The sequence below is a fragment of the Quercus robur genome, chromosome 5 (genome assembly GCF_932294415.1).
Source record: "Quercus robur chromosome 5, dhQueRobu3.1, whole genome shotgun sequence".
Lineage (NCBI taxonomy): Eukaryota > Viridiplantae > Streptophyta > Magnoliopsida > Fagales > Fagaceae > Quercus > Quercus robur.
Genome location: NC_065538.1, coordinates 51,636,344 through 51,648,267, shown reverse-complemented (window position 1 = coordinate 51,648,267; position 11,924 = coordinate 51,636,344). Strand labels below are relative to the sequence as shown.

At 39.4% G+C, this 11,924-nt stretch overlaps 1 protein-coding gene and 1 non-coding gene across 2 annotated transcripts; one reads left to right on the top strand and one right to left on the bottom strand.

Annotated features, from left to right (window-relative positions):
• Nucleotides 1–6,269: 6,269 nt before the first annotated feature.
• On the bottom strand, nt 6,270–8,287 carry LOC126728329 (uncharacterized). The gene is made up of 2 exons (XM_050434176.1): nt 6,496–8,287; nt 6,270–6,280 (listed from the first exon to the last, which is right to left on the bottom strand). The coding sequence occupies exons 1-2, from the start codon at nt 8,285–8,287 to the stop codon at nt 6,270–6,272; spliced, it is 1,803 nt and encodes a 600-aa protein (XP_050290133.1).
• Nucleotides 8,288–8,648: 361 nt separating this feature from the next.
• On the top strand, nt 8,649–8,757 carry LOC126732000 (small nucleolar RNA R71). The gene has a single exon (XR_007659192.1). It is a non-coding gene; the product is annotated as a small nucleolar RNA R71 (small nucleolar RNA).
• The last annotated feature ends 3,167 nt before the right edge of the window (nt 8,758–11,924 follow it).

Below are 11,924 nucleotides of genomic sequence, written 5' to 3'. Positions count from 1 at the left end.
TTAATCAAGAGAAGGACGGGACAGGTTGCCATTCCAGTGATAGCCTTTGTGTAAGGAGGAATGATCATCCCTATGGGGAGGATAACTAGGGATTATTTGCATGGTCATAGGTTGGCCCCTCACCAATGTGTCGCGAATATGTTCCGGATTCTGGGATGCATAGACGTCTTGAGCGATCAGATGAACCTCGGCCTTACATGGCATGACGTGGTTCATCTATATGAATGCCATAGCCTCGGCGACTCATATTACTTGAAGTTTAGGTCCGATGAGGTGAGGTTGATATCCTGCCTTCCCAAGTCCAACAAAGGCTTGAAGGACGATCTTTTGATCGTCTCCGGACCATGGCACGACGGTATTCACTGCCCAATCAGGGTAGGAAAACCAGGTGGGGCACCATAGAGTTAGATCCCTTGGAAGGGATCTTAGTTTTGATCTTTCTTTTTCTTCGTTTCAATTTTGATTTCGCTTGTTTGCCTTCTCGGACTAATGTAACCCTTTCTTTGGGCTTTGCAGACAAGGCGCATACGACTCCTCGGCTAAGTTTGGTCAACGTCCCAGCACTCAATTTCCTTCTAAGGTCTGAAATTTACGTGAGTGCAGACGGGCAATTGCGGGCTGCACCTCTGATTTTGGACTATGAGCCCCTTTCACGTGCTCTAGTGGACGCTGGTCAAGCAATCAGGGCTGGCAGTCCGCAATTAGCACGAATCGACGTCTCCATACTAGGATTTCTCGCTGTGAGCGATTTACCTCCTGTCCAGCTGCCTGCTCAGCGTGCTCTTCCCGTAGCAGTCGTCCCAGGGGAAGAAGCGGGTTCCTCGCACTCGTCTTTGGAAGATCAGATAGACCAGTTCCATTTCGCCGAGGAGAGAGAGGTGTCGGCCAGGCCAGTAGAGCTCTCGAACTCTGATTCAGATTTAGACCGCGCCTCGGCAGCCCTTGATCTTGGTCTAGTAATTGCACAAGTCGATACCAGCCAAGAGATCGAGGAAGAAGGAATGGATCTGAAACCAAGGTCTGGTCTCAAGGGCCTCTTTTCCAATAGGAACAAAGGGCAGTCCTCCAAGGATGTCCCAAAGGAACAGCCTACCTCCAAGGCTCCTCCTCCTCCTCCTCCCACATTGGATGCGGTACTGCAGCCTATGCCCAATTTGAGGCGAAAAAGGCCTGTGGAAGAATTGGAGGAGGGCGAGGTTGGCCACGAAAAGGCCAAGCCTCAGAAGAAAGGCAAAGAGACCAAAGAGCCTAAGGAGAAGAGGACCAGGTCCATTGATAGCCGAGACGAGGTGGCTATTCGGAGGGAACAGCGGATATGGTCACCACGGCTCGAACTGGATGGCGCCCCAATTTCCTAGGATGCGACCCTGTGGGAATCCCAGTGAGGGCAGGCGTCATTCTTGGCTGAGACCCTGCAGCAGCCTCTTCTTTTGCCTCGCGATATGAAGGGTCTCCGGGATACTCAGCAACCAGACCTCTTCATGTCGGTGAAGAGGGACATGGCTATGGTAAGTGAAAACTTCTCCTATCTCGTTCTCTTATTACGTATCTATTTATTCATCATTCTCTTTTAATTAGGCCTTTACTTTTCTAGCGCAGGTTACTCAACAAATCTTTGTTGCTGAGGAATGGGCCAAGAAGGCTTGTGAGGACCTACACAGTGAGGCTCAGTCCCGCTGTGCTGCCAAGAAGACTGCTGGCGACCTCAGGCAGGAAAATGATTGCCTGAGCAGTAAAGTAAAGGAGGCAAAAAAGGGTCGTGCGAGCGCGGAGGCCGACCTTAAAAACGCCACTAAGCAGGCTAAGGATCTGCGCCAACAGCTCCGCCAGTCCGAGGAAAAACTCGTGACAGAGAAGCAGGCGGTTTCAGATCTCAAGGCTGAGCTTGCGAAGGTCAAGGAGGAGGCTCGCCTGGCCAGGGAGGCGGCCGAGAAAGCAGTGGCAACCTCTTATGATCGCGGAGTTAGGGACACTGAGATCAGGCTGACCGAGGAGGTGGCCGCTGTATGCAAGGATTACATTACCATGTCTTGGGGTGTAACCCTGGATCGGGCAGTAGTCCCAGCGGACTCCGATCTCCGGAAAGTTGAGAATATCTTTTTTCCGGAGGATATTCGTGAGATTCCCGACGTGGTTGCCCCTGAAGAGCCTCTCCCAGCGAAGGCCTTAGCCTCGGACTCCCCTATGCCTGAAGTTGAGGATGCGCAGCCGGCTGTGAAGGACAAGTTGCCTGAGGACAGTCTTTCAATCAGGAAGGTTGTTGCGCAGGCTAAGGAGGCTGTTCCGGGACCCCAGGCAGCAGATGATCAACCCAGGCCTACTCAGGGTTCAGACTTAGGAAAGTAGTGTAGGACTTTATTTGTTTTATCCTTCATATTTTGTTCTGTTAATGTTTGTAAAAGGATCGCTTTTGGATGTTAATGAAAGGTGTCGTTTTCCTTTAAATCTTGTTGTTTTACTTTCTCTTCTGTTTTCATCATGAATGGATGTCTATTCTGCCATTAACTGTTGATAACCAAGCATGAGTGAATGAATATGTAGAAAATGATAGTCGATAATTAGACAAGATGACTGCGAGGTTAATTTGCCCTAAGTTTGTGGTCCGAGGAGCCAGGCAGGACTTGGGTTCTGTTTAACACTTAGTGAAAATGGCCGCGAGGTTAATTTCCCCCAAGTCTGTGGTCCGAGGAGCCAGGCAGGACTTGGGCTCTGTTTAACACTTAGTGAAAATGGCTGCGAGGTTAATTTCTCCCAAGTCTGTGGTCCGAGGAGCCAGGCAGGACTTGGGTTTTGTTTAAAACTTAGTGAAAATGGCTGCGAGGTTAATTTCCCCCAAGTCTGTGGTCCGAGAAGTCAGGCAGGGTTTGGGTTCTGTTTAACACTTAGTAAAAATGATTGCGAGGTTAATTTCCCCCAAGTCTGTGGTCCGAGGAGCCAGGCAGGGCTTGAGTTCTGTTTAACACTTAGTGAAAATGGCTGCGAGGTTAATTTCCCCCAAGTTTGTGGTCCGAGGAGCCAGGCAGGACTTGTTGTGAAATTTTAAAATACTCGCAAGTGTACGAACCGTACCGAAGTATAGTTGGACAAGAACGAGGTCGAACCCACAGGGACTTGTATAAATGTAGGAAAATTAATTAAACCTTAACCAAATTAATCCTAATCTAGTTTAAATAAAAATTGGTTGGTTGCAATAAAATAAACTAAGCAAATAATAAAATTAAGCAAATAATTAAACTAAGCAAAGATATAAAGCAATAAAAAGATGTAAACAATTAAGAGAAAGGAATTAAGGTTTTGGAATCCGCCTTGTAAATCATATCAACATATATTTATGATCATTAATTTTTCCCAACCACTGCATGATAATCTAGAAATCAATCTTGCTATCATAGAAAATATCATCATTTAAACCCTTATTTTAAAAATCAAAAGCATGTTCTTCTTCGCTTCTTAAGTATAAAACCAAATCATCAATTGTATCCGTAGCCAAACAAATCACAAGATATATCCAATTCTAAAAATCAAATCATAAATTGTATCCATTGACAGACAAATCACAAGCGATATCCAATTTTATAATCAAGAATTAATAAACCAAGCATTCAATTAATTTAGACAAATCCTAGATCATGAGAAAAACATGATTGAACTCATATCTAGAATCCCATCTTAGTCAATTGATATGAAGCAAGAACAATTTAAATCATTAAAGAACAATTATTGTGGGAAAAATCAAATCACATAAATATTATTGATAATCCTTAACAGGGTTTCATCCTCAACCTTAATTATAAATTTAGCTACTCATAGTAATTGAAAGAAAACACAAAAATAAAATACTAAACATTAAACTAGACAAATAAAATAAAACTAACTGTTATGGAAGAAAACCAAAGAAGTAGCCGCACTCTCTATACATTCAGCTCCCAGCCCTAGCACTAGCCTCCGCCTCCCTGAATTTTGCCCTAAAGAGCCCTTAAATAGGTCAAGGAATCCTATTACAAGTTGAATTCTCGTTTGGAGAAAATCCCAGATTTTTAGGCTTCACTTAACCGACTATTTTGGCCCATTTAACGTCAGAATTTTGACTTTTGGTAAACTACAAAGTTGTAGCCCTTTAAGTTATCGTTCCAGCCCAACTTGAATCATCTCGATTGGACATCTAAGCCGAAAGTTATGCCAAAAATACTAACTGATGTGCAGTCTGGAATCCTAATCCGAATTGGACTTGGATTTGGTGCATATTTCCTTTGATTCCTTGCTCCAATTGGACTTAAATTTAATTGGGTTCTTCTTTTCTTGAATTCATGCATGGCTGGATGTAAGTTGGCTTGATTCAATTGGCCTAGCCCCACTTTGCATGTAAAACCCTTATTACCTACAACACAAAGATATTATATAATTAGTCACAAAATAACATAAAAGTAAGGCTAAATATGTAGATATGTGAGTACTTTATTGTATATATTTCATGCACATCAAATACCCCCAAACCTACATTTTGCTAGTCCTCGAGCAAAACAGATAAAGAGTAAAACAAAACAAAGAAGTTAAAAACAAAGAAAAAGGAAATCCTAACTAATCCACTTTCGCTGGAATTTTCGATTGCATTTAGCGTATGCAACAAGCCTTTAAACCCCTAGCTTACACTAGTGGACGAGTTGTAGTCTTGTGAGGGTTTGCAGGGAATATACCCACAAAATTCTGAGAATGAATACTAAAAAAAAACAAACAAACAAACAAATAAATAAATAAACAAAACAAAGAAAATCAATTTTTTTTTCAATTGCCTTTTGCAAAGAGGATTAGTTCAAGTTCAAAAACACTACAAATACTAAAGAAATTTCTCATGCCATCAAAACTCAATGTGAGTGAAAAGTGGTAGCCAACCCAAACATACTCTTAGTTTTAGAATAAACTTGACTCGAATATCTATTTGAAAGTATGTTTCAACTCAAATCTTTCCGGTGTTATCACTCAACAAATGAAATCACTCTGAAATGGGGTGTAACACTCTCAACAATATATGTGAGCGGAATAATGTAAGCAAAATCAAACACCTCACATATAAATCACAAGAAAAACGCTTAATCAAGAAAGAACAAGTAGTCTCATGAAAGGATGCCAAAAATATTCATACCACACCTTTTTCTTCTCAGTCATATCAATATCTGAACTACACAATCTTCAAGATCAAATAAGGACTTTATTAGGACGTAATGTAGGGTAAAAGTAAAGGGAATGAAATAAAAATGGGTGAAGGTAAATAATTAGAAGTGTTTTCAAGATTTGTCGGAATATCAACTCTTTTTGGAATTTCCATTCAACAAAATTTTTTTTTTCAACTCTTCTTCTTCAAAGTAGTATTCCTTCCTTCCATTTCACTTCTCAAAATTTGATGAGAACCCTTTTTATTTTCTTCTTTTTGACACTTTTTTTTTTTTTGAATTTTTTTTTCTTTGAATTCTCACACAAACCACCACATTGAAACAAACTGATCAAATTCCATCTTGAAACACTATGGATAAGGGCTTTAAGAAAGAAAGGCTAATTAAAAGGCTCAACGGGGTGACTAGCGATAATGTATCAAAAAAGAAAAATATATATATGGCTCAAAGTAGACAAAAATGGCCTAATCTCATCTCTCAAAGACTAGTATAGTTCTTTCAACATCAATGACTTCAAAAGATTCAAGTGTGGCATAAAATCATTTTTTTTTCTTGGCCAAAAGAAAGAACAATGAGACTACAACAAGGGAAACATGTTACGTACTTCCAAATGAACTTTAAGATTAGAAACAATAAATAACCCTCCAAAAATAATGATTGGCTCAAAACTCACAGGGGTTATAGTCTCCACATTGTTATCATCAAGGTTTTCTAATCATTTTTATCCTTCAACAACAAGTTGTGTTTGAGTGGCTACGTGCATGTGCAATGAATTGAGCATGAAAGCAATGAAATTCTTTAAGCAAGAGTAGTATAATGAACTCACAACATAAACCTCAAGCTAGGCAAAAGTTTTTTTTTTTTTTTTTTTTTTTAACACAACTAAACAAAACAAAAAGATAGAAATCTATATAAATCCCCCCCAAACCTAAACCAAACATTGCCCTCAATGTTAAAAATGATACTCTCAAATATATGTCTTGAATGAAAAGAGAGCAAAATATGAATATGCAACATGAGAAACTCAAGTAGGAAAAGTAAGGTAAGGAGAAGGAGGAGACGTACCTTAATCAAGCTGATTGTTAAAAATTTTAATTTCTGTCAAATATCAGCTAGAACAAAAGAAAATAAAATGAAACAAGAAAATAAACACAAAGATTAATCTAAAACTAGAAAATAAACAAGAATTTTTTTTTTTTTTTTTGCAAAAAGATTTAACACAACTGGAGAATAATCCTGATAAACAGGACCATCCAAACCCCAACAACACCATGGAGATAAATAATTCATATTATGAATGGACTAGTCCAATGATATTGTAACTTACCTGGGTCAAAAACATGTTGAGAAGCTTTTGTAGTGTCTTCCAAGTGAATTCTTTGCATAACCACAGAAGCACTAATACCCTTAATACTAGCAATTCTCCAACCTATAGCTTCCTTATGCTCTTGAAGTATACTTATCAATTGGTGTTCCCAAAAGTCATCCAACTTTAGTGGTTCTACAATAGATGGGAATGGGGATGAAGAAAGTGGGAAACGGAACACTTTTGGCTGCCAGCTATCAATACTTAAGAGAGGAACAGAATCCAACAATGCATTGACCTCCTCAATTGATTTTTCAGTATCCAAATTGCAATCAAAACGGGTTAAGCAAGCGTTTGGGGGATCCTCACAACTTGATTGTAGGAAAGTATCATGGACTAGGCTCCCAATCATGTTAACCTCACATATATCCTCATTGTCTAGTACTTGCTTACTTATGTCAAAAATATTAAGCTCAACAGTCATATTCCCAAAAGAAATCTTCATCACACCACTCCGACAATTGATCAAAGCATTGGATGTGGCTAAGAAAGGGCGACCCAAAATGACATGGATTTGTGTACTGGCATTTAGAGCAGGCTCAGTGTCTAACACAACAAAATCAACAGGAAAATAGAATGCATCCACCTTAATCAGCACATCCTCAACAATACCTCTAGGGATTTTCACAGACCTATCAGCTAATTGAAGTGTCATGGTTGTGGGTTTCAACTCCCCCAAACCTAGCTGTAAGTATACTGAATATGGCATTAGGTTCACACTTGCCCCCAAATCTAGCAAAGCTCGCTCAATGAGATGATCCCCAATCCTGCATGAAATTGTAGGAGATCCAGGGTCTTTACATTTCACTAGATATTTATTCTGAATGATTGAACTAACTTGCTCTGTCAAAAATGCCTTTTTAGGGACATTTGTCTTTCTCTTCATTGTCACAAGATCTTTTAGAAACTTAGCATAAGCAGGAACTTGCTGAATTGCATCAAGAAATGGAATATTAATTTGCACTTGCTTAAAAACCTCTAAAATATCTCCAAATTGTGCACTTTTCTGAGGACTGATTAAACTTTGAGGGAATGGAGCTTTAGGAACAAACCTCCTATCAAGGGGAGAACTAAGATCCTGAATTGGAATTGAGGTTGAGTTGCCTTTCTTTTCTCTATGATCATCTTGTGAACTATGAATTCCCTTCTCCTTTAACACAATATTTTCATCATCCTCCACTTCTGGCATTTTCACTTGATTATCAACTTGCTTACCAGATCTAAGGGTAGTAATAGACTGAACAGATTCATGTGCATGAGTAGAACTAGAAGAACCATTAATTGCATACTGCCCTTTTGGGTTAGGTATAGGTTGACTAGGAAACTTTCCTTTTTCCCTCTCTCCAACTTGGGTTGCTAACTGGCCAACTTGATTTTCCAACTTCGAAATAGCTTGAGTATTCAAATGGGTGGAACTTTTTATCTCTTGAATGGCTTGGCTAGTTGATTGCATGAAAGTTTTGAGAGACTCCTCCAAAGATGATTGTGGTCTTGGTGGTGCTACAAACTGAGGTGTTGATTGAGGAATGGGAGGATATGCTTGAGTAGGTGGACGAAATTGACTTTGTTGATGCACTTGTTGTCCACCTACATTTGTGGGAGGCTGACTTTGCCTCCATGAGAAATTAGGATGGTTCCTCCAATTTGGATTGTATGTCTCTGAAAATGGACTAGCAAATGGTTTTCCATAATTATTCAGTGCATTTGCTTGCTCAGCATAAAAATCAGGGTACCCAACTGCAGAAGGACACATTTGTGTTGTATGCATAGGACTAGCACAAATAGAGCATGTTTCACTTTGAACTTGATTGACAGAATTCATCTCTCTACCTAAAGCTAAAGCTTCAACCTTACGAGTGAGATTGTCCAACCTAGCTTTTATGTCTAAATCTTCATTGACTTCATACAATCATCCTTTCTTAATTGCAGGAGCACATCTCTCTTTACGATTGGAAAAATCCCATTGTTGTGAACTTTCAGAAAAATTCTCAAGAAATTTGTATGCCTCATCATCTACAAGACTCAAAAATCCACCACCATTCATGGACTCAATCATGTTACGATTTGTCTGAGTCAAACCATTATAAAAATATTGTACTAGTCTCCATGTTTCAAAACCATGATGGGGACACTTTAAGATCAAGTCCTTAAATCTCTCCCAACTCTCATAAAATTTCTCTTGTTCATCCTGATAAAAATCTGCAATTTCTCTCCTCAAAGCATTGGTCTTGGCCATTGGGAAAAATTTAGAGAGAAATTTTGTGACCAACAGTTCCCATGAAGTGATAGATCCAGGTGACAAAGAATTAAGCCATGCTTTTGCCTTATCCTTCAAGGAAAAAGGGAATAAACGCAAGCGAACAGAGTCATCAGTGAAATTCTGGAACTTACAAGTAGCACAAATCTCAAGAAAATCTTTCACATGCATATAAGGATCTTCTCTATCCAATCCATGAAAAGTAGGAAGAAGATGGATTATCTGTGGTTTCAACTCAAAATGTGCGGCAGTGGTTGCAGGCAATACTATGCAAGATGGAGGGTTGGTGGTTATGGGTGAGAACAACTCCCTAAGAGTTTTTGAATCATCTCCTGTTTCTCCCATTGTGGATGGATAATCAAAACTAACAAGACGATTTTCTTTATCACGTATCCAAGTTCTCATACACCACAAAGAAATAAAAATAAATTAAAAAAAAAAAAATTAACTACAACTAGTAGAAGGAAAAATTCAATTTAGACCTAATTTATTTTCCTAACCAAGTCCCCGGCAACGGCGCCAAAAACTTGTTGTGAAATTTTAAAATACTCGCAAGTGTACGAACCGTACCGAAGTATAGTTGGACAAGAACGAGGTCGAACCCACAGGGACTTGTATGAATGTAGGAAAATTAATTAAACCTTAACCAAATTAATCATAATCTAGTTTAAATAAAAATTGGTTGGTTGCAATAAAATAAATTAAGCAAATAATAAAATTAAGCAAATAATTAAACTAAGCAAAGATATAAAGCAATAAAAAGATGTAAACAATTAAGAGAAAGGAATTAAGGTTTTGGAATCCGCCTTGTAAATCATATCAACATATATTTATGATCATTAATTTTTCCCAACCACTGCATGATAATCTAGAAATCAATCTTGCTATCATGGAAAATATCATCATTTAAACCCTTATTTTAAAAATCAAAAGCATGTTCTTCTTCGCTTCTTAAGTATAAAACCAAATCATCAATTGTATCCGTAGCCAAACAAATCACAAGATATATCCAATTCTAAAAATCAAATCATAAATTGTATCCATTGACAGACAAATCACAAGCGATATCCAATTTTATAATCAAGAATTAATAAACCAAGCATTCAATTAATTTAGACAAATCCTAGATCATGAGAAAAACATGATTGAACTCATATCTAGAATCCCATCTTAGTCAATTGATATGAAGCAAGAACAATTTAAATCATTAAAGAACAATTATTGTGGGAAAAATCAAATCACATAAATATTATTGATAATCCTTAACAGGGTTTCATCCTCAACCTTAATTATAAATTTAGCTACTCATAGTAATTGAAAGAAAACACAAAAATAAAATACTAAACATTAAACTAGACAAATAAAATAAAACTAACTGTTATGGAAGAAAACCAAAGAAGTAGCCGCACTCTCTATACATTCAGCTCCCAGCCCTAGCACTAGCCTCCGCCTCCCTGAATTTTGCCCTAAAGAGCCCTTAAATAGGTCAAGGAATCCTATTACAAGTTGAATTCTCGTTTGGAGAAAATCCCAGATTTTTAGGCTTCACTTAACCGACTATTTTGGCCCATTTAACGTCAGAATTTTGACTTTTGGTAAACTACAAAGTTGTAGCCCTTTAAGTTATCGTTCCAGCCCAACTTGAATCATCTCGATTGGACATCTAAGCCGAAAGTTATGCCAAAAATACTAACTGATGTGCAGTCTGGAATCCTAATCCGAATTGGACTTGGATTTGGTGCGTATTTCCTTTGATTCCTTGCTCCAATTGGACTTAAATTTAATTGGGTTGGTCTTTTCTTGAATTCATGCATGGCTGGATGTAAGTTGGCTTGATTCAATTGGCCTAGCCCCACTTTGCATGTAAAACCCTTGTTACCTACAACACAAAGATATTATATAATTAGTCACAAAATAACATAAAAGTAAGGCTAAATATGTAGATATGTGAGTACTTTATTGTATATATTTCATGCACATCAGGACTTGGATCCGAGGAGCCAGGCAGGACTTGGGTTCTGTTTAACACTTAGTAAAAATGGTTGCGAGGTTAATTTCCCCCAAGTCTGTGGTCCGAGGAGCCAGGCAGGGCTTGGGTTCTGTTTAACACTTAGTGAAAATGGTTGCGAGGTTAATTTCCCCCAAGTCTGTGGTTCGACGAGCCAGGCAGGACTTAGGTTCTGTTTAACACTTAGCCCAAGTAGCTGTACAGTAGTGCGGCGTCAAGAATTATGTCTTTCATTAATAACAGTACCTTTTCAAGTTATTTACATTCCAAGGGCGTGGCACTACATGTTCATCCAAATCTTCCAAAAAGTAGGTTCCTATGCCGGCTACGGAAGTGATACGATATGGGCCTTCCCAGTTTGGTCCGAGTTTTCCCCATGCAGGGTTCCTCACGGTGCCCAGGACCTTCCTCAGTACTAGATCCCCGGGCGCCAATGGCCTTGACTTCACCTTGGCGTCATAACCCTACTTGAGCTTTTGCTGATAGTTTTCTAGGTGGACAATTGCACTTTCCCTTCTTTCTTCGATGAGGTCCAAGCTTTTTTCCAGAAGTCTGTTATTAGCAATAGGGCTAAAGGCAGTAGTCCTCTGTGTTGGGAAGTTTATCTCCAGTGGGATGACAGTCTCGGCTCCGTAGGTCATTGAAAAGGGGGTTTCTCCCGTGGACCTGCGAGGTGTGGTGCGGTATGTCCACAAGACATGGGCTAACTCTTCAACCCACCTCCCTTTCGCGTCGTCCAACCTCTTTTTCAGCCCATTCACTATGGTTTTATTGATGGCTTCCGCCTGTCCATTACCCTGTGGGTAAGCCGGTGTGGAGTATCGATTGATAATTCCCAGCTCATTACAGTATCTTCTGAAGGCTTTGCTGTCAAACTGGAGGCCGTTGTCCGAGATCAGGGTGTGCGGGGTCCCGAACCTAGTGATAATATTTTTCCAAACAAACTTCTTGACATCAACGTCTCTAATGTTTGCCAGTGCCTCAGCTTCGACCCACTTTGTGAAGTAATCGGTGCCAACGAGAAGAAATTTCTTGTTCCCTGCTGCTTTGGGGAATGGTCCTAGTATGTCTAGGCCTCATTGTGCGAATGGCCAAGGGCTGGACAGCGGGTTAAGTTCTCCGCCT

Excerpts from the sequence above, each read along its gene's own strand:
- LOC126728329 (XM_050434176.1), bottom strand. The coding sequence starts at position 8,287 with ATGTGTCCTTCTGCAGTTGGGTACCCTGATTTTTATGCTGAGCAAGCA.